The sequence below is a fragment of the Amblyraja radiata genome, chromosome 20 (genome assembly GCF_010909765.2).
Source record: "Amblyraja radiata isolate CabotCenter1 chromosome 20, sAmbRad1.1.pri, whole genome shotgun sequence".
In the NCBI taxonomy this organism is placed as follows: Eukaryota; Metazoa; Chordata; class Chondrichthyes; order Rajiformes; family Rajidae; genus Amblyraja; species Amblyraja radiata.
This window is the reverse complement of record NC_045975.1, coordinates 458,261-481,090: the sequence shown is the minus strand read 5'-3', so window position 1 is coordinate 481,090 and position 22,830 is coordinate 458,261. Positions and strand designations below refer to the sequence as shown.

The 22,830-nt window shown below is 49.0% G+C and overlaps 3 protein-coding genes across 4 annotated transcripts in view; 1 reads left to right on the top strand and 2 right to left on the bottom strand.

Annotated features, from left to right (window-relative positions):
- The window catches only part of LOC116984477 (deformed epidermal autoregulatory factor 1 homolog), a 33,493-nt gene extending 26,215 nt beyond the window's left edge, over positions 1-7,278 (bottom strand). Inside the window, 2 exon segments of the mRNA XM_033038604.1 lie at positions 3,428-3,522; positions 7,151-7,278. Of these exon segments, the coding sequence (XP_032894495.1) occupies positions 3,428-3,522; positions 7,151-7,268 (213 nt within the window). The 5' untranslated portion in view covers positions 7,269-7,278.
- A 1,930-nt stretch (positions 7,279-9,208) lies between these two features.
- odf3 (outer dense fiber of sperm tails 3) overlaps positions 9,209-22,830 on the top strand; it is a 15,067-nt gene continuing 1,445 nt past the window's right edge. Inside the window, exons 1-7 of one of the 2 annotated variants that reach the window (XM_033038601.1) lie at positions 9,209-9,293; positions 9,798-9,926; positions 10,968-11,171; positions 11,635-11,736; positions 14,849-14,970; positions 15,612-15,752; positions 16,654-16,831. In XM_033038601.1, the coding sequence (XP_032894492.1) occupies positions 9,818-9,926; positions 10,968-11,171; positions 11,635-11,736; positions 14,849-14,970; positions 15,612-15,752; positions 16,654-16,743 (768 nt within the window). In that variant the 5' untranslated portion in view covers positions 9,209-9,293; positions 9,798-9,817 and the 3' untranslated portion in view covers positions 16,744-16,831. Of the gene's footprint in view, positions 9,294-9,797; positions 9,927-10,967; positions 11,172-11,634; positions 11,737-14,848; positions 14,971-15,611; positions 15,753-16,653; positions 16,832-22,830 lie in introns of those variants that run through there. The other variant, XM_033038602.1, reaches the window with a different exon arrangement.
- The window catches only part of bet1l (Bet1 golgi vesicular membrane trafficking protein like), a 19,076-nt gene continuing 15,190 nt past the window's right edge, over positions 18,945-22,830 (bottom strand). The window contains exon 4 of the mRNA XM_033038603.1: positions 18,945-19,664. Within this exon, the coding sequence (XP_032894494.1) occupies positions 19,497-19,664 (168 nt within the window). The 3' untranslated portion in view covers positions 18,945-19,496. The remainder of the gene's footprint in view (positions 19,665-22,830) is intronic.

The following is a 22,830-nucleotide window of genomic DNA, read 5'->3' as shown; positions in this document are numbered from 1 at the left end:
AGCACAATCCCAGCGCCAGGCCGCCTCTTGTTCATAAGTGATAGGAGCAGAATTAGGCCATTCGGCCCATCAAGTCTACCTTGCCATTCAATCATGGCTGATCTATCTCTCCATATCAACCCCATTCTCCTGCCATCTCCTCATCACCCCTGACACCCATACTAATCAAGTATTAATTGCCTCCTCCTAGCCTTGGTCTGTCTCATTGGGGGCCAAACTCTCCTGGGGACTGGTTCCGAACTCCTCAGATACAGGAGCAACACTCCTGGCATCTATGAAACTCCTTCTGGGAACCTTGTCTGTCTCAGTGTGACCATATCTCATTTCACTAAACTCCAGTAAGTTTTGATAAGTTACTATTACTCATTCTGGCTAGGACAACATGTATTGAGTTGTCACGCTATGCTACACTGTCTCCAAGGCAATAAATCCTTCCCTGGGAACAGAGAACAAGTATATATATACCTGGCACTCCAGGTGTGGTATATACCTGGCACTCCAGGTGTGGTCTCGCCACAATCTTGTATAACCGCCAGTACTCTACCCCCTGCAATGCAGGCGGCATACCACCTAGCTTCCTAATTCATTCCTAGTCATGTACATATGCATAGCATCTACACACGCCTGCCACCAACATTACAAGGTGCCCACTATTTACAAAGCTGTTTTAAATCTTGCTTCCACTGTGATTTTCCTTAACACTGTCCACATTATACTCCTTCTAACCTCTGTGATTATTCATAATCCTTCCCCAGACACACCTCATTTTCTCACCTTGTTTGCTCAGCAAACCATGTCGATGTCATAGATCAGTAAATATGAACTGGCGACATCCCATCAGCGATTGCTGACCAACGTAAAAAGACCCCTTGTTCTCTACTTTGTCCTCAGCCCCTCAAACAATTATCTACTCATGCCATTAGTTCCGCTCATCCTGTGAACCATTTTTCAATCCATCAAATGCTTTTGCAAAGTCCAGATACAGTGCTAGCACTGGGATAAACACTCCTGCAGGAGAATGCACTTCTTAAATAATCCCAGGCAATGTTTCACACTGCCGACCGTGCAGAGAGGAACATAACTGGATCTGCAGGTGATGTCACATCTGCCCTCCTATAACATCTACACCTTCTCCCTACCTCCATCCAGAGACCCCAGCAGCCATTCCAGGTGAGACAGAGGTTCACGTGCACATCCTCCAACCTCCTGTACATCGACGGGACCAAGCATAGATTCAGCAACCGTTTTGCCAAACACTTGCACTCGGACCGCCAAGACTTGCTGGATGTTCTGGTTATTACCATGTGAACACCTTCCCATTCCAACCTTTCTGCCCTTGGTCTCCATGGCTACACAAGAACAAGCACCTCATATTCCGCTTACAACCCAACGGTATGAAGATTGAATTCTCCAATTTTAAACAACACCCCACCCCCCCCCCCCCCCTCTCTTTCCAGCTCCACCCCAACCCCAGTACACACCTATTTCTCCCACAATCCACCTCTCTTCCCTCACCCCTCCATCAAAGATCCTATAGCGGAGCAAGATAGACCACTCCTTCTAAATGCAATGGGCTGGCGTGTAGTACGCAACGGAGCGGAACGTGGGCCTTTCTTTCATCCATTTCAGTAACCCGACCCGACCCGACTCGCAGTGTAATCAGCGTTGCAGGGGAACTGTTTGTGTTAATAAATTATAATTCTGAAAATGAGGAAAAGATTTTTCCCAAATAACTTTTATTTTTACAAGGATGTTTCCATAACCGGCTTCCGTCTCCGCACTAGTATCCTATGGGATCTTTGGTGTGGAAACGGTAGCCGGTTACGGAAATGGGGCCGAAAATTACCTATGAATCTGCCCATGAGTGAATCTTTCGTCAAGTGATCTATCTTGCTTGCTATAGGATCTTTGCCCTCCATCACGTTCCACCTAGATCCCTCCCTCTGGCTTTACATTTTACTCCCCTTATTTGATTAAAAAAATTCTCCTACTCATCCCTAGCCTTTGTCCACTCACCTGACAATCAAACCCCCGTCACCTGTATCCATCTGGCAATTGCCAGGTTTATTCCTCCCCCCCCCCCCCCCCAACCTCTTTTCCAGCTTTTTTCCTTCATTGCAGTCAGTTTGAAGAAGGGTCCTAACCTGAAACATCATCTATCCATTCCTTCCACAGATGCTACCTGACCCGCTGAATTACTCCACCTCTTTGTAATTTGCACAAGTTAACCCCTGTCCAAGAATTGCGTCTCAGCAATGTCAGTGCACTCTTGTCTTCATTGGGAAGGGTACTGAGCACACATCTGGACATCATGATGCCGCTGGACAAATTGTTGGTGAAACCACACATGGAGTATTATGTGCAGTTCTGGTCACCCAGGAGTGTAGGATACTGACCTTATTGGGGTTTACAAGATCATAAGGGGCATGGACAAATTGAATGCTCACAGTCTTTTTCCTAAGGAGATTATAAACATAGAATATAGGTGCATGAAGGTACACAAAAATGCTGGAGAAACTCAGCGGGTGCAGCAGCATCTATGGAGCGAAGGAAATAGGCGACGTTTCGGGCCGAAACCCTTCTTCGTGAGTCGGCCATTTGGTCCTCCGAGCCAGCACCGCCATTCCATATGATCATGGCTGATCATCCAAAATCAGTACATCAATTTCAAGAGAGAGAGTTCGATTTAGTTCTTAGGGCTAAAGGAATTAAGGGATATGGGAAAAAAGCAGGAACGGGTTATTGATTTTAGATGCTGGCTCGAAGGGCGAATGGCCTACTCCTGCACCTATCTATTTTCTATCCTTCTACTACCCAGTTCCTGCTTTTTCCCCATATCCCTTGATTCCGTTCCCAGTGAATTGGCCTCCACTGCCTTCTGTGGCAGATTTCCACAAATTCACAACTCTCTGGGTGAAAAAGTTGTTCCTCATCTCAGTCCTGAGATTCTACAACTAGAGGGGAGAGGCTTAAGGTGAGATTTGAGAGGAGCCTCAAGAGCAGCTTTATCACTCAGAGGACAGTTCATATAGGGAATGAGCTACCAGAGGAAGCTGTAGAAGTGGATATAATCACGGCTTTATGGACATTTGGGTAGATCTATGGATAGGAAGGGTTTAGATGGATATGGGCCACATACAGGCGAATGGGACTAGCCCAGTATGTCAACTTGGTCAGCACACACAAGTTGGGCTGTACAGGTCCAGCCAGGAGTCTCTTCATTATTGCAGTACTTGTTAAACATTAGGAGAGCAAGTCGAGAGTACGGAGCTGAAGACTCCTATGGTCTACCTAGGTAATGTTGACACTGAGCAGCACATGACACCTGCAGAATGAACATGTAAAATGTATGCTGTAAACATTACTGAGGACTGTCTCAAACAAGACAAGACCATGGATGTATGATGTGTGCCAAGTGAATACTTACCAGCACATGCTCTGATATGGATGCGTTTGCAACTGATGTGGTAAACACATTATCGGCAGCTCCAGTCATACTCCCCACAGTCACCGTTGTCACATCTGCAACCCAAGAATCAAGAGGATAAAAGATGAATGAGGTGTCAGATTGTGGAGAAGCTGACTCCACTCCTTGTGCCTGTACCAGTCAGGGTGTTGCCCTGTCCACTGGCGCTCCCACCAGCCCAGGCCGGCTGTCTGATCATTGTTCCTTCATGGCTTTGTTTGCTATCTTTTGCTGGATCAGGTTAAAGTGAATATGTGTCCTTTCCAGGCACATCAATGCCACAGCGCCAGGGATATGGCCCTTACTCCTGGTTAGAACACCATCAGGGGCCATTCCTCCATCTCCATGGAACCATGGGGAGTTGGTGTGTCCCTGAGTTGGAGTACTTAGACCAGGAGTCAGGCCATTTCAGATAAAGACGGGAAGTAATGTTTTCAGCAAGAGTATCGAATCTTTGGATTTGTTACTCAAGGGACTGCAGGAACTTCATTGATGATCACACCCAGTGTAATATTGAAATTATCTTTAAAACACATTGAATGTAAATATTTCAACAAATCCTCATCACCTACTTTTGGATCTGCATTAACCTTCCGCTTTCCCATGCAGTGCGAGTTGTTGGGATCATTACTTCTCTGTGCAATACACTTCCAGTCCTGGCCGACAGCATGAGGCACAATCCCAAGTCAATTTCCCTAACCTACATCTCCCATCACACTCCACCCACATCCTGTCACTGACCCGATATATTTTGTGCTTTGAAGCGTCTTTATCTCCATCCCGGACCCTTGTTGTACGTGCCCCCTTGGGCAAGAGTGACCATAATATGGTTGAGTTCTTCATTAGGATGGAGAGCGACATTGTTAATTCAGAAACAATGGTTCTGAACTTAAAGAAAGGTAACTTTGAGGGTATGAGACGTGAATTGGCCAAGATTGACTGGCAATTAATTCTAAAAGGGTTGACGGTGGATATGCAATGGAAGACATTTAAAGACTGCATGGATCAAATACAAAAATTGTTCATCCCAGTTTGGCAAAAGAATAAATCAGGGAAGGTAGTGCATCCGTGGATAACAAGGGAAATCAGGGATAGTATCAAAACGAAGGATGATGCGTACAAATTAGCCAGAAAAAGCAGCATACCAGCAGAGGAGGACAAAGGGCTTAATTAGGAAAGGAAAAATAGATTATGAAAGAAAACTGGCAGGGAACATAAAAACTGACTGCAAAAGTTTTTATAGATATGTGAAAAGAAAGAGATTAGTTAAAACAAATGTAGATCCCTTGCAGTCAGAAACAGGTGAGTTGATCATGGGGAACAAGGATTGGCGGACCAATTGAATAACTACTTTGGTTCCGTCTTCACTAAGGAAGACATAAATAATCTGCCGGAAATAGCAGGGGACCGCGGGTCAAAGGAGTTGGAGGAATTGAGTGAAATCCAGGTTAGCTGGGAAGTGGTGTTGGGTAAATTGAATGGATTAAAGGCCGATAAATCCCCAGGGCCAGATAGGCTGCATCCCAGAGTACTTAAGGAAGTAGCTCCAGAAATAGTGGATGCATTAGTAATAATCTTTCAAAACTCTTTAGATTCTGGAGTAGTTCCTGAGGATTGGCGGGTAGCAAACGTAACCCCACTTTTTAAGAAGGGAGGGAGAGAGAAAACGGGGAATTACAGACCAGTTAGTCTAACATCGGTAGTGGGGAAATTGCTAGTCAGTTATTAAAGATGGGATAACAGCACATTTGGAAAGTGGTGAAATCATTGGACAAAGTCAGCATGGATTTACAAAAGGTAAATCATGTCTGACGAATCTTATAGAATTTTTCGAGGATGTAACTAGTAGCGTGGATAGGGGAGAACCAGTGGATGTGGTGTATCTGGACTTCCAGAAGGCTTTCGACAAGGTCCCACATAAGAGATTAGTATACAAACTTAAAGCACACGGCATTGGGGGTTCAGTATTGATGTGGATAGAGAACTGGCTGGCAAACAGGAAGCAAAGAGTAGGAGTAAACGGGTCCTTTTCACAATGGCAGGCAGTGACTAGTGGGGTACCGCAAGGCTCAGTGCTGGGACCCCAGCTATTTACAATATATATTAATTATCTGGATGAGGGAATTGAAGGCAATATCTCCAAGTTTGCGGATGACACTAAGCTGGGGGGCAGTGTTAGCTGTGAGGAGGATGCTAGGAGACTGCAAGGTGACTTGGATAGGCTGGGTGAGTGGGCAAATGTTTGGCAGATGCAGTATAATGTGGATAAATGTGAGGTTATCCATTTTGGTGGCAAAAACAGGAAAGCAGACTATTATCTAAATGGTGGCCGACTAGGAAAAGGGGAGATGCAGCGAGACCTGGGTGTCATGGTACACCAGTCATTGAAAGTAGGCATGCAGGTGCAGCAGGCAGTGAAGAAAGCGAATGGTATGTTAGCTTTCATAGCAAAAGGAATTGAGTATAGGAGCAGGGAGGTTCTACTGCAGTTGTACAGGGTCTTGGTGAGACCACAACTGGAGTATTGCGTACAGTTTTGGTCTCCAAATCTGAGGAAGGACATTATTGCCATAGAGGGAGTGCAGAGAAGGTTCACCAGACTGATTCCTGGGATGTCAGGACTGTTTTATGAAGAAAGACTGGATAGACTTGGTTTATACTCTCTAGAATTTAGAAGATTGAGGGGGGATCTTATAGAAACTTACAACATTCTTAAGGGATTGGACAGGCTAGATGCAGGAAGATTGTTCCCGATGTTGGGAAAGTCCAGAACAAGGGGTCTCAGTTTAAGGATAAGGGGGAAATCTTTTAGGATGAGGATGAGGAAAACATTTTTCACACAGAGAGTGGTGAATCTCTGGAATTCTCTGCCGCAGAAGGTAGTTGAGGCCAGTTCATTGGCTATATTTAAGAGGGAGTTAGATGTGGCCCTTGTGGCTAAAGGGATCAGGGGGTATGGAGAGAAGGCAGGTACAGGATACTGAGTTGGATGATCAGCCATGATCATATTGAATGGTGGTGCAGGCTCGAAGGGCCGAATGGCCTACTCCTGCACCTATTTTCTATGTTTCTATGACACCCGTTCTAATCAAGAATTTGTCTATCTCTGCCTTAAAGCTATACAATTATGAATTGTAACAGACATTTGGATGGGATGGGCAATGGGCCAATAGCAGGCCCAGTATGCCAACTTGGACAGGGGGGCCACAGCCTGTTTCCGTGCTGGACAACTTTGTAACTCGATGACCTATGGTCCCATCCCATGGCCTTTTCTCCCAGCCTCTGCCTCAGGTGACCCTCACTCCAGACAGACACCTTCCCCAGCCCTAGAGACAACATGGCCCTTCGCCTCCCCACGTGTAATCCACCTCCCTCCATGATAGTCTCCATTGCTCCCTCATTCACTCCCTGCCTCCCGACATTGACCGGCCGCCTCGTCCCTTCGTTGCCCGTGTCCCGCGGGCGCGGATCGACAGAGAGACCGAGCCGATCGGGGCCGATCCAGGCCGGGCCGGGCCGAGCGCCCGGAGCTGGAGCCGAAGCGCTTCGGGCCGCCTCGGATCGGCTCGGCTCCCGCTGGCGGCGCCGTTCGCCCTCCATATATTTTTATTTATTGTTTTATGAGGCGCGGGTCCGCGGCCGCTGCCTCTAGCACTGCTCCCGGCCCCTCCCACACACACTCGCCTGCGAAGCCGCCCTCGTCCGCACTCGGCAGCTGCTCGGCCATGGCGATCTGTTCCTCCGCCATCACCGAAACCGCCGTCACTTCAGGCGCCTCCATGCCGAGCCCCTTCGTCTCCATCGTCCCGCCGACCCGAGTCTTTCCGAACCCGGGACCCGAGTCCTCGACCGACCCGAGCGCTGCTGAGAGCCGAGACCCGAGTCCTCCCACCGACCCGAGCGCTGCCGAGCCTGGGCCCAAGTCCTCGACCGACCCGAGTGTTCCCGAACACCAGATTCGCCGAGTCCTCCGGCCGACCCGAGCGCTGCGTAGAGCCGAGACCCGAGTCCTCCGGCCGACCCGAGCGCTGCTGAGCCGGGACCCGAGTCCTCCGGCCGACCCGAGTCCTCCGGCCGACCCGAGTCCTCCGGCCGACCCGAGTCCTCCCATCGACCCGAGTCCTCCGTCCGACCCGAGCGCTGCTGAGCCGGGACCCGAGTCCTCCGGCCGACTCGAGCGCTGCTGAGCCGGGACCCGAGTCCTCCGGCCGACCCGAGTCCTCCCGCCGACCCGAGTCCTCCCACCGACCCGAGTCCTCCGGCCGACCCGAGCGCTGCTGAGAGCCGGGACCCGAGCGCTGCTGAGAGCCGGGGCGAACTTGGAAACTTTAGTTCTACTTTGGGATGTGTCACTTTGGATCCCTGCGGGAGAGCGGATTTGTGCTGAATGCTTTGGGAACAACCGGGAAAGCTCATTCTTCAGCAGAATGTTATTCTTCCAGTTTTATACATAAAATGCCAGTAAATTCTGGCAACAGTTGTGCAGTTACTCGCTGTTGCTGATGCAAACATTACAGTTATTTACTGAGAGAGACGCGGATTATCTGGTGAAATAACCCACTCCCCTCAACCGGTGTCATTTTAAGAGCTGAGTTTCTAAAGTACTGTGATTTTTTTCTCACTCCTGGAATTTTGTATCACAGGACGACAATCAAACCATACGTCCTTTGCAACGAGAGTAACCCTTCAAGTCTGCCGTGACTGCTTGAGACTCAAGAACGTTTCATTGCCATTCTTACTTGCTACCGCTTTACAGGTTCACTATTGCAATACATCAGGTAACTTATAACAATCACTAATACAATAAATTAATTACCGTGGTACTAGGTAACCATAATAGTGAACCCCCCATGTCCCAAGTGCAGCCAAACAGTTGATTGAAGTTCATAGTTGCTGAGGTTAGTGTTTTGCAGTGTCCAAGTGCCCGATGGTTGCTGGCAGGAAACTGTTCTTGAACTCGGGTTTCAGGCTCCAGCACCTTGCTCTCACCTCTAGTATTTTACATTCCCACCCCAGGAAAAAATATTCCTTCTGTCTATCCTATCTATGCCTTCTAGCTGGGCTCCATCCAAATAAACCGGGTTTCAGGACTATTTATGTGCTTTTGTGTGCTGCAAAATGGCAAAAAGCATTTCACTTCACTACACCTCGGTGTATGTGAATGTGACTAATAAAATACCTTTGATACCTTTGATATTTCTTGCACGACACCTGGACAGGTACGTGAACAGTTTAGGGTTGGAGGGGTGTAGGCCAAACACAGTCACGTGGGGCCAGCATGGACAATGTGGGCCAAAGGGCCTGTTTCCTTGTGCTTTAGCTAAATGCTGATATAACATCACGGGTCACAGACCTCCAGCCAGAATAACTGATCCCACCACTGCTGCCGTCAGCCTTCTTTGGCCAGGTCCATTTCAAATCCATTCTTTCACGGATCTCATGTGCCTTAACATTCTGCATCACCATGTCCAAATCTTAACTCTTGGCGAAAACAGATTCATTTCTCGTTTAGTACCGCGCCCGCACCCGCACCCTCACATCCCCAGGCTGAAATTCCCTCCTTTATCCTTGATCCGTCTCCCTGGTTTCCCTCTTGTTTTTAATGTTGGTATTAAACGTGTTGGGATTCAGTTTATTCCAATTCGCAATAACGTTTCATGGTGCGGATGTGGAGCAAGTTCTAGCTCCGGGTGGGCGGGGATGCCGGATTGTGTACGGTCTCCATGGAGATGGGAAGCGGCGGCGCCGGACTGTGTCCTGGGTTCAGAACCGCAGACACCGACCGCGCGTCCGCGTCCGCGCTCGCCGCCCGTCACCCCGTCTGCTGGTAACAGCGTCAAACGGGGCCCCTCCGCGTCCGCCTGCCCGCCCCGCTGCCCGTGGGCGTGGGTCCCGTGGGTGCGTGGGGGTCATGGATGCGTGTCCCATAGATGCGGGTCCCGTGGGTGCGGGCCCCATAGATGCGGGTCCCGTGGGTGTTGGTCCCAAGGATGCGGGTCCCAAGGGTGCGGGTCCCGGGGGGGGGGGGGGGGGCATAGGTGTGGGTCCCGTGGGCGTGGGTCCCAAGGGTGCGGGTCCCGTGGGTGCGTGGGAGGGGGGGGGGTCATGGGTGCGGGTCCCGTGGGTGTTGGTCCCAAGGGTGCGGGTCCCATGGGTGCATGGGAGGGGGGGTCATAGGTGCGGGTCCCGTGGGTGTGGGTCCCAAGGGTGCGGGTCCCAAGGGTGCAGGTCCCAAGGGTGAGGGTCCTATGGGTGCGGGTCCCATGGGTGCGGGTCCCAAGGGTGCGGGTCCCATGGGTGCGGGTCGCGTTTACCGCTGTGTCACCCGCAGGTGCCGCCGACACTCTGGCCATGAGCTCCGGGATGTGGGTCGGTCCCTGGAAACCCCACCGGCCCAGGGGACCGATCGCCGCCTTCTACAGCAGCCCCGGACCTAAGTACGGTCTCCGCGGCACGACCGGTAGGTGCCGCTCATCGGAGCCTCCGCGCATCGAGGCTGCAGCTGGGCAGGGTCAGATCGGGGCAGGGTCCGGTGTTCAGTGCGCCAGGTTCAGCCGCTGGTGACGAGGAGGTGTGGACAACAGTGTAAAATTGACCCAAACATCTGGGGACGGTTCTGGTTGGGATGTGTGAATTAAAGGGTATGTGTGTGTGTGGGGGTGTGTGTATGTGGATGTGTGTGTGTGTGTGTTAGGCTGTGTGTGTTAGGGTGTGTCTACTCGGGTATATGTGGGGACTGTGTGTGTGTGTGTTGGTATGTGTGTGTGGGTGTGTTGCTATGAGTGTTTTAGCGTTCTGTGTTGGGACTTTGTGTGTGTGTGTTGGGGTATGTGTGGGTGTGTGTGTGTGTTGGTGTGTGTCTGTGTGTGTGGGGATGTGTGTGTGTGTTGGTGTGTGTCTGTGTGTAGGTTCTGTATCACCACTGTGTAGTTGTGGGCGCAATGTGATGCTGAGAGGTGACTGTCTGTGGCTTTAATCCTCTTCCTGGTATGCAGGGATTGAGTTGCTATGGCATCAGTCTCTAGTAGTGTTGTGGCTCTGCACAATAGGTCACGATTATCGAGCTACCGGGACGGGAGGGAGAGTTAGAGAGAGAGATCGGGTGGACCGTGACTCAATCGCCCGTCTTGGAGTCTGAGGGGTGACCTTGTAGAGATTTATAGAATCACAAGGTGCATGGATAAGGCGTTTCGCCACAGTCGTGTTCCCACAGTTTGAGAGTTACAAACGAGTAGACGTGGATTTTAAGTGTTTATTGTGAACCTGAGGGGCAACATTTTCACACGGAGGGTGATGCGTGTAGGGAACGAACTGCCCGAGGAGGGAGTTGACTCTATAATCCCCGCTCCTCATATCCCAACACCTTCTCATTCAATCTCCCTCTTCATCACACCCCAACTCTCTCCCCTCCTCCACGGCGACCCGCACTCCCCTCCCCCCCCCCCATTCTCCCCTTCCACTGGCCATCTCCTCCACTGACCCCTCCTTCGTCACACCACAGGTTACGAGTTGCACGATGCGACACGGTTCCGCTCTCCGTCGTACAGTTTCGGGGTGCCCCACGCCCGCCTGACGGTGGACAGCTCACCGGGGCCGGCCTACCTCGTGCCCTCGCTGCTCACCCACCGGGGCCGCGACGGAGCCCCCGCCTACTCGCTGTACGGGCGGCCCAAGGACCTCAAACCGTTCAAGACGCCGGGGCCAGGTAACGGGGCGAGGGGAGGGCACCCACACGCACTGCACCCCAAAGTCCGCGTACCCCAAAAACGGGGACCTAAAAACATATCCCAAACAGTGTGTACCCCAAATCGACACCTTATCCCAAAGACTGTGGACCCCAACACCAGGCCGTACCTCAGCCCCGTACATTTCCACAAACACCATTGTCTAATACAATTACCCAGCCCATAATGTTCGTGAGGCACCCCGTCTGTATCACCACCACCACCACCTGTCTGTAACAACTCCCCATCCAGTCTGTAATACTCCCCCCACCCCCCACCCTGTACCAGTCGCCCATCTCCCACCCCACACACAGTTCCCCATCCCGTCTGTAACCCCGTTGTACCGCTGACTGCTACCACCTGCCGGTCCCCATGGGGAGGGTGTGTTGCGGTTGGCTCCGCTGTAATGGTGTCCTCAGCCGGTCCGTGTGGTCCCCCTTGCAGGTTACTACGCTCCAGAGAACTCGGGGAAGTCGGCCTTCACCGCGGCCCCTGCTTTCTCCATTGCTTCAAGGACCAGAGGGTTCCGGACTGACCATTCCCCAGGTGAGCGAGCACTCACTCCCGTGTGGGCCTGACCTTGACCCCCTCTACCCTGAACTCATTGACTCCCTATCGATCATTCCCTGACCATGCCACACCGCCTCAGGTTCAGGAAATACCTCCCACCTCCGCCTAACATTCACGCCGTGTTCTCCAGTCCCGGCATTGCTCCCGACAAGCGGAGCAGTATCTGTAACCCAGCCGTCTCAGTTGCCGCACTATCCGCCGAGATCATGACCCTCTCTGCCACACGCCCACTTTACAACAGTATCTCCCAATCCCTTCATTAGCCTATCCACCTGTGTCACCATTTTCAGGCGGATATGAACTTGCACCCAAGATCCTTCTGTACACCCGCATGGATGGTGCCGAGATGGAGTTGCAAGTCCCCAAGTGTAAATATCACCAACTTATCCTGGTCCAACATTGAAGCTCAGGACAAGGAACCACAGCGTCCAAGGATGTTCATCATATCTCCGCCAACTCTTACAGATCCTGTTGGGGTCCTGGAGACTAGAATGATCTCAGGACCCAAGGAACTAACTCTTTCTTGCTTTGTATCTTGTACCGGCGGAGTTTCTCCTTTCTGTCGAGTGGAAGCATTATAGAACCATAGAAATTAGGTGCAGGAGTAGGCCATTCGAGCCTGCACCGCCATTCAATATGATCATGGCTGATCATCCAACTCAGTATCCCGTACCTGCCTTCTCTCCATACCCTCTGATCCCCTTAGCCACAACTAACTCCCTCTTAAATATAGCCAATGAACTGGCCTCGACTACCCTCTGTGGCAGAGAGTTCCAGAGATTCACCACTCTCTGTGTGAAAAAAGTTCTTCTCATCTCGGTTTTAAAGGATTTCCCCCTTATCCTTAAGCTGTGACCCCTTGTCCTGGACTTCCCCAACATCGGGAGCAAACTTCCTGCATCTAGCCTGTCCAACCCCTTAAGAATTTTATATGTTTCTATAAGATCCCCTCTCAATCTCCTAAATTATAGAGAGTATAAACCAAGTCTATCCAGTCTTTCTTCATAAGACAGTCCTGATATCCCAGGAATCAGTCTGGTGAACCTTCTCTGCACTCCCTCTATGGCAATAATGTCCTTCCTCAGATTTGGAGACCAAAACTGTACGCAATACTCCAGGTGTGGTCTCACCAAGACCCTGTACAACTGCAGTAGAACCTCCCTGCTCCTATACTCAAATCCTTTTGCTATGAAAGCTAACATACCATTCGCTTTCTTCACTGCCTGCTGCACCTGCATGCCTACTTTCAATGACTGGTGTACCATGACACCCAGGTCTCGCTGCATCTCCCCTTTTCCTAGTCGGCCACCATTTAGATAATAGTCTGCTTTCCTGTTTTTGCCACCAAAATGGATAACCTCACATTTATCCACATTATACTGCATCTGCCAAACATTTGCCCACTCACCCAGCCTATCCAAGTCACCTTGCAGTCTCCTAGCATCCTCCTCACAGCTAACACTGCCCCCCAGCTTAGTGTCATCCGCAAACTTGGAGATATTGCCTTCAATTTCCTCATCCAGATCATTAATATATATTGTAAATAGCTGGGGTCCCAGCACTGAGCCTTGCGGAATCCCACTAGTCACTGCCTGCCATTGTGAAAAGGACCCGTTTACTCCTACTCTTTGCTTCCTGTTTGCCAACCAGTTCTCTATCCACATCAATACTGAACCCCCAATGCCGTGTGCTTTAAGTTTGTATACTAATCTCTTATGTGGGACCTTGTCGAAAGCCTTCTGGAAGTCCAGATACACCACATCCACTGGTTCTCCCCTATCCATGCTACTAGTTACATCCTCGAAAAATTCTATAAGATTCGTCAGACATGATTTACATTTTGTAAATCCATGCTGACTTTGTCCAATGATTTCACCACTTTCCAAATGTGCTGCTATCCCATCTTTAATAACTGACTCTAGCAGTTTCCCCACTATCGATGTTAGACTAACTGGTCTGTAATTCCCCGTTTTCTCTCTCCCTCCCTTCTTAAAAAGTGGGGTTACGTTTGCTACCCGCCAATCCTCAGGAACTACTCCAGAATCTAAAGAGTTTTGAAAGATTATTACTAATGCATCCACTATTTCTGGAGCTACTTCCTTAAGTACTCTGGGATGCAGCCTATCTGGCCCTGGGGATTTATCGGCCTTTAATCCATTCAATTTACCCAACACCACTTCCCGGCTAACCTGGATTTCACTCAATTCCTCCAACTCCTTTGACCCGCGGTCCCCTGCTATTTCCGGCAGATTATTTATGTCTTCCTTAGTGAAGACGGAACCAAAGTAGTTATTCAATTGGTCCGCCATATCCTTGTTCCCCATGATCAACTCACCTGTTTCTGACTGCAAGGGACCTACATTTGTTTTAACTAATCTCTTTCTTTTCACATATCTATAAAAACATTTGCAGTCAGTTTTTATGTTCCCTGCCAGTTTTCTTTCATAATCTATTTTTCCTTTCCTAATTAAGCCCTTTGTCCTCCTCTGCTGGTCTCTGAATTTCTCCCAGTCCTCCGGTATGCTGCTTTTTCTGGCTAATTTGTATGCACCATCCTTCGCTTTGATACTATCCCTGATTTCCCTTGTTATCCACGGATGCACTACCTTCCCCGATTTATTCTTTTGCCAAACTGGGATGAACAATTTTTGTAGTTCATCCATGCAGTCTTTAAATGTCTTCCATTGCATATCCACCGTCAACCCTTTTAGAATTAATTGTCAGTCAATCTTGGCCAATTCACGTCTCATACCCTCAAAGTTACCTTTCTTTAAGTTCAGAACCATTGTTCCTGAATTAACAATGTCACTCTCCATCCTAATGAAGAACTCAACCATATTATGGTCACTCTTGCCCAAGGGGGCACGTACAACAAGACTGCTAACTAACCCTTCCTCATTACTCAATACCCAGTCTAAAATTGCCTGCTCTCTCGTTGGTTCCTCTACATGTTGATTTAGATAACTATCCCGCATACATTCCAAGAAATCCTCTTCCTCAGCACCCCAGCCAATTTGATTCACCCAATCTATATGTAGATTGAAGTCACCCATTATAACGGTTTTGCCTTTGTCGCCTCTCGCCCCAGGTCCTGCAGCTTACATCCTGCCGTCTGTACTGGGCCCCAACATTGTCATCAAGTCCTCTTCCGCCAACTTCTCTCTCAGTGGACGAAACAAAACGGGCAGTTTCCACGAAGACTTCCAGAAGGTAACAGCCCCCCTGTCCGCAGCTGGACGGCACCGTTAACATCTGGACGTGACTGCCTGGGGACAACTCGCGCATCCAAACACACACCGTACTTGCTGTAAAACGTATCTTTACAGAAACATGGAAAATAGGTGCAGGAGTAGACCGGCCCTTCGAGCCAGCACCGTCATTCAATATAATCATAGCTGATCGTCCAAAATCAGTACCCCGTTCCTGCCTTCTCCCCGTATCCCTTGATTCCGTTAGCCCTAAGAACGAAATCTCTCTCTTGAAAACATCCAGTGAATTGGCCTGTAATTAAAAACACGGAGCCAGCTAGTTCCTATTGCTAGATTGTTGTAAAAACTCACCTGGTTCACATAGACCCTTCTCCCCATTGCCCGGTGTGACTCCAGACCTGATAATGTCATCAACTCTTCCCGTCTCCACTGATTAGTACCAGAGTTGTATAGCACAGAAACAGGCCCTTTGTCCCACCAAGTTTGTGCTGACCATCGATTGCCCCTTTACACCCATTCATCCTGCCCACCTCCTCCATTTCTACCCCTCACCCTACGCTGGGGGATAATTACCCCCTGGCCTTTGGGCCAGTGTTCGGTGTCGGCACCTTTACAACTCACCACCTGCCTTCTATCCCGCAGACTCCAGGGCCGGGGGCGTACAGAGTCACTGACACCAGCGTCTACAAGCAGAAGCCTCCCCAGTTCAGCATGATCGGCCGGAACCAGCTGCCTGGGGACTCGACAAGGAAACCCGGCCCAGGGAGTCACAGCCCAGAGAAGGTACCGCATCTGCAGATGCTGCTTTATACTAAATATAGGCACAGACTGCTGGAGTAACTCAGCGGGTCAGGCAGTATCTGTGGAGAACATGGATAGGTGACGTTTCACAGAGTGCTGGAGTAACTCAGCGGGTCAGGCAGTTTCTGTGGAGAACATGGATAGGTGACGTTTCACAGAGTGCTGGAGTAACTCAGCGGGTCAGGCAGTATCTATGGGCACAAGGAAGGGTGATGTTTTGGGTCGAGACCCTTCTTCAGACTCCAATCTGAAATGTCACCCATCCTTAACATAAGGATTTTATGTTAACATAAAGAGCAGTAGGGCTGGCGATCGGTTAACCTTAAGACTGATTAACCTGTCGACCGATAGGTCTGGTGGCCGGATAACTTGATGACCATTGGCTGGTGACCAGTTAACCTGTTGACCACTGGAGCTGGTGACCAGTTAACCTGTTGACCACTGGAGCTGGTGACCGGTTAACCTGTTGACCACTGGAGCTGGTGACCAGTTAACCTGTTGACCACTGGAGCTGGTGACCAGTTAACCTGTTGACCACTGGAGCTGGTGACCAGTTAACCTGTTGACCACTGGAGCTGGTGACCAGTTAACCTGTTGATCACTGGAGCTGGTGACCGGTTAATCTGAAGATGTGTTTCTGTGCTGCTAATATTTTGTGCTAGACCAGCGTGTGACTGTTTTAAGAGGATTGTGACCACAGGGACTATCTGTGACACACTGAGATCTTTGTAGACAAGCTGACTGTGGTGTTACTAGTTGTCCCGCTGGGCAGCCCATGCACCCACGGTGACCCCGTGCCCTCTCTGTCCTCATACAGTTGTTGTCTGACTGGTTCTTCCACTCATGCTCCCACCGTGACCCCATGCCCTCTCTCCTCACACAGGTCGTGGTCAATCGCAACGTGGCTCCTGCTTTCTCCTTCGGCATCAGACATTCTGAGTACGTGGCCCCCATCATCGTGGATGCCGTGTAACATTGCCATGCGTGTGACACGTGGAATGGGTGGATGTGTGCCGTGTAACGTGTGTCATGTAACGTGTATGTGTACGTGTGGACATTGTGTAGCATGTGCTATGTAACGTGTGCATGTGTACAGTGTAACGTGTCGATGTGTACTGTGTAACATGTGTATGTATATCATGTAACGTGTATGTTTACGTGTGGACATTGTGTAGCATGTGCTATGTAACGTGTGGATGCTGTGTAATGTCACGTGTACCTGGCACCTGGTCATCGTGGATGCCACATAACATCACTGAGTTGGATGATCAGCCATGATCATATTGAATGGCGGTGCAGGCTCGAAGGGCCGAATGGCCTACTCCTGCACCTAATTTCTATGTTTCTATGTTTCTACAAGCTCACTGTGCAGCAGATGTTTCATTCAAATCATCGCTCTTTCTCTTGGGAATGTTTGGAATCATTTTAGGAGCAGCCCAGCAGGCGATAAAGAAATGCTCCAGGGTTATTGTTGTACAGAATGAATCGTAGCGCTTGACTAAAACCCTGGTCTGCAGTGCAAATCTGTTGGTTTTACTGAAGGTTTGGCTGTGGAGACATCACTCAATCACAAACTAGAGTAGCAAGAATGAAATAAGATAGCAATTAGAAATGTTTAACTATCTAGATCTGAAGACACAGGAAATGTTAATACCTTGCGCTTTCTACTAATTATCTTGTGTTTTCCAAACGTTAATCTCAACGTATTTACCAAATCCAATCAGTGCTAACAGCGTTTCTCACCCAAAGTCCAGCCTGTGCTTGGCCCATGGCCATCTAAACTTTTCCTATCCATATATCTGTCCAAATGTCTTTTAAATGTTGTAATTGTATCTGCTTCAAGAGGTTCCTGTGGCAGCTCATCCCCGGTACAGACTACCCTCCGAGGCCCCTCGTGGTCTTATACCCCTCAATAAGGTCACCATGGACCCGAAACGTCACACATTCCTTCTCTCCAGAGATGCTGCCTGTCCCGTTGAGTTACTCCAGCTTTTTGTGACTATCTTCCATAAGGTCACCCCTCAGCCTCCAACACTCCAAAGAAAAAAGGCTCAGCCTATCCAACCTCTCCCTACATCTCAAGCCCGTAACCCCAGGTAACATCCTGGTGAATCTCTTCTGCACCCTTTCCAACTTAAAGACATCCTGTAGCTGGGCGACCAGAACTGTACCCAATATTGCAAGTGAGGTCTCACTAATGACGTTTATAGATGCATCATGGTGGTGCTGGCTCGAAGGGCCGAATGGCCTACTCCTGCACCTATTGTCTATCATGATGTCTGTAGCTTCCAGTCCCCCTGGGGTGGGGTTTGTAGGAAGTGGCGACGGGTTTCAAATAGAGACATCGCTGGGATGTACCAACACCCGATAATCATGCGTGGGTATTTTGGCCGGAACAGACGAGTCAGGCCGAAGGACCTGTTTCTGTGCTGTGTGATTCAATCACATTCTCTGTTCCATAAACGGCATGACCGTCCCATTTTAGATCAGGCATCAATAACACATGTTGGCAACCACTTGTGAAGGAACACTTCACATAGTTTTTTAAACTATTCATTAAACTATTTGGGAAAATGTCTACTGCCTTATTTCTCTGTTGGCTATTTATCGTGTAGTTGTGCAGGATTTATTGAACTGCAGGACTGGTCTCATCCAAGGCAGATGAACTAGAGCATGAGTTTGTTATACTTTACATCAATGGGACTGGCAGCTCAATGTTGTGGTGTGAGAGGGGAGACATTGGTTAGGGACAACATCACAGCAGGTTCAGAGGGTGAAGGACGAAAGGCAAGACGTGAGCAGCTCATGCAGGCAACCTGGTCAGCATGGACAGGTTGGGCCGAAGGGCCTGTTTCCTGCTGTGTGAATGAATGATGCAACTTAGACTTGTGGCATCAGGGAGTAGCGGCTGATGGACGTCTGGGTAAGACTGACCGCAAGAAGAATGAGATACATGGATGCACAAGATGGGCAGGTGGAAGCTGAGAGAAGTTTCGTCTGGTTGGACAGACTATGGCCACTTGTCATCGGGGACGGAGCTTAGGAGAACCCTCGTGATGCAGAGGGATGTGGGTCAGTGTGCGTGAAGGGGACATCACATGAACAAGTCAAGTGGGCAGTGGGATAATCATCCCTCTTGTGCTCACTGGTCAAGTTAGGGTTAGAGTCACAGAGTTGTTTGGGCAATTAATATTTATTTAGAGTGAAGGAATTTGACAGTTGACATTAACTAAATCAAGCTGCAATTTTTTCTATTTATAATGACAACTAACATTGGAAAAAGATGCTCCTGAAAATGAAGAGAAGCATTAAATCAGGAAATTGATTTTGGAGAATGATTTCTGGTACGTGTGAAAAATTAAAATGAAATCACTAACTTTAAATATAAAGGTATGTTCTGCTCAGTATTTTCTTTCGAATTAGTATCTGGCTGTAGGTGGGAGTGATCCTGTACCGAGTTCTGTGGGTAGATTGGAGTCTTTGTCCAACAATGTTCTTGTGGGTCCATTTGTTGCTGCACACACCAGTGTGTGTGTGTGTGTGTGTGTGTGTGGCATAGTGCAGGCACGTACATCACATCCCTCACCCGCTCCAAGGTGCACAGGCCAGGTTTCCAGGCCGATCAAAGGAAGGATCCCCCGGTATGAAGCTGGCGTACAGGAGGGAGCGGTGGTTCCACCCAGCAGTGTCCAGAGGGAATAGTCCACCTGCTCCGGGTCGAGCAGCTCAGGTGTGCATCCTGGTGAGCAGGTAGTAGAGGATGAAGAAGAGGAGAACCAGGCCCAGCGAAGTGTAGCACAGCAGCTTCCGATTGTCCCTGCCTGATCTCACCATGCCGGAGAAACGCTTCACGCTGCCCGTCAACAGGCCAGTGGCACTCAGGAAATCAGAGTCCTGCAGCAGGACACAGCATTCATTGTCGAGACAATGAGAGACACAGGCAGAGAGCAGGACAGCACCAAACAGGCCCTTCTGCCCGACTCATCCATGACAGCATTTGGCCCATATGCCACCAATCCTTTCCTATCCGTGTGCTTGTATCAATGTCTTTTAAATGTTGTTACTGTACCCACCTCAACTACCTCCTCTGGCAGCTCGTTCCATAATCCCACCATCCTCTGTGAAAACCTGCCCCTCAGGTTCCCTTTAAATCTTTCCCCTCTCAGCCATGATCACATTGAATGGCGGTGCTGTCTCGAATGGCCAAATGGCCTACTCCTGCATCTATTGTCTACTGTCTCTCACCTTAATCCTATGTCATTTTAGAATTTCCTAAACTGGGTAAAAGGATGTGGGCATTCGCCTTATTCCTCGTAGTTTTGTCAACCTCTGTAAGGTTCCTTCCTACACTTCAGGCTAAACACCTACAGCTTACAACTCAAACCTTTCAGACCTGGTAACAACTGCATAAATCTGTTCTCAACCTTTTCTAGTTTCATGCCTGGTACTCCAAATGTACCATGACAATAAAGTATCAATCAATCAATGTGGCCTGACCAATGTCTTGTCTAGATGTAATGTGACTTCCCAACTCCTGTACTCATCCTCGGACTGCTTGCTCGTGTCACCACTTGTGGTGCTTGCTCGTGTCACCACTTGTGGTGCTTGCTCGTGTCATCACTTTTGGTGCTTGCTAGTGTCATCACTTTTGGTGCTTGCTCGTGTCACCACCTGTGGTGCTTGCTCGTGTCACCACTTGTGGTGCTTGCTCGTGTCATCACTTTTGGTGCTTGCTAGTGTCATCACTTTTGGTGCTTGCTCGTGTCACCACCTGTGGTGCTTGCTCGTGTCATCACTTTTGGTGCTTGCTCGTGTCACCACTTGTGGTGCTTGCTCGTGTCATCACTTTTGGTGCTTGCTCGTGTCACCACTTGTGCTGCTTGCTCGTGTCACCACTTGTGGTGCTTGCTCGTGTCATCACTTTTGGTGCTTGCTCGTGTCACCACTTGTGCTGCTTGCTCGTGTCACCACTTGTGGTGCTTGCTCGTGTCACCACTTTTAGAAACATAGAAATTAGGTGCAGGAGTAGGCCATTCGGCCCTTCGAGCCTGCACCGCCATTCAATATGATCATGGCTGATCATCCAACTCAGTATCCCGTACCTGCCTTCTCTCCATACCCTCTGATCCCCTTAGCCACAAGGGCCACATCTAACTCCCTCTTAAATATAGCCAATGAACTGGCCTCGACTACCCTCTGTGGCAGGGAGTTCCAGAGATTCACCACTCTCTGTGTGAAAAAAGTTCTTCTCATCTCGGTTTTAAAGGATTTCCCCCTTATCCTTAAGCTGTGACCCCTTGTCCTGGACTTCCCCAACATCGGGAGCAATCTTCCTGCATCTAACCTGTCCAACCCCTTAAGAATTTTGTAAGTTTCTATAAGATCCCCTCTCAATCTCCTAAATTCTAGAGAGTATAAACCAAGTCTATCCAGTCTTTCTTCATAAGACAGTCCTGACATCCCAGGAATCAGTCTGGTGAACCTTCTCTGCACTCCCTCTATGGCAATAATATCCTTCCTCAGATTTGGAGACCAAAACTGTACGCAATACTCCAGGTGTGGTCTCACCAAGACCCTGTACAACTGCAGTAGAACCTCCCTGCTCCTATACTCAAATCCTTTTGCTATGAAAGCTAACATACCATTCGCTTTCTTCACTGCCTGCTGCACCTGCATGCCCACTTTCAATGACTGGTGTACCATGACACCCAGGTCTCGCTGCATCTCCCCTTTTCCTAGTCGGTCACCATTTAGATAATAGTCTGCTTTCATGTTTTTGCCACCAAAATGGATAACCTCACATTTATCCACATTATACTGCATCTGCCAAACATTTGCCCACTCACCCAGCCTATCCAAGTCACCTTGCAATCTCCTAGCATCCTCCTCACAGCTAACACTGCCCCCCAGCTTAGTGTCATCCGCAAACTTGGAGATATTGCCTTCAATTCCCTCATCCAGATCATTAATATATATTGTAAATAGCTGGGGTCCCAGCACTGAGCCTTGCGGTACCCCACTAGTCACTGCCTGCCATTGTGAAAAGGACCCGTTTACTCCTACTCTTTGCTTCCTGTTTGCCAGCCAGTTCTCTATCCACATCAATACTGAACCCCCAATGCCGTGTGCTTTAAGTTTGTAAACTAATCTCTTATGTGGGACCTTGTCGAAAGCCTTCTGGAAGTCCAGATACACCACATCCACTGGTTCTCCCCTATCCACGCTACTAGTTACATCCTCGAAAAATTCTATAAGATTCGTCAGACATGATTTACCCTTTGTAAATCCATGCTGACTTTGTCCAATGATTTCACCACTTTCCAAATGTGCTGCTATCCCATCTTTAATAACTGACTCTAGCAGTTTCCCCACTACCGATGTTAGACTAACTGGTCTGTAATTCCCCGTTTTCTCTCTCCCTCCCTTCTTAAAAAGTGGGGTTACGTTTGCTACCCGCCAATCCTCAGGAACTACTCCAGAATCTAAAGAATTTTGAAAGATTATTACTAATGCATCCACTATTTCTGGAGCTACTTCCTTAAGTACTCTGGGATGCAGCCTATCTGGCCCTGGGGATTTATCGGCCTTTAATCCATTCAATTTACCCAACACCACTTCCCGGCTAACCTGGATTTCACTCAATTCCTCCAACTCCTTTGACCCGCGGTCCCCTGCTATTTCCGGCAGATTATTTATGTCTTCCTTAGTGAAGACGGAACCAAAGTAGTTATTCAATTGGTCCGCCATATCCTTGTTCCCCATGATCAACTCACCCGTTTCTGACTGCAAGGGACCTACATTTGTTTTAACTAATCTCTTTCTTTTCACATATCTATAAAAACATTTGCAGTCAGTTTTTATGTTCCCTGCCAGTTTTCTTTCATAATCTATTTTTCCTTTCCTAATTAAGCCCTTTGTCCTCCTCTGCTGGTCTCTGAATTTCTCCCAGTCCTCCGGTATGCTGCTTTTTCTGGCTAATTTGTACGCATCATTCTTCGCTTTGATACTATCCCTGATTTCCCTTGTTATCCACGGATGCACTACCTTCCCTGATTTATTC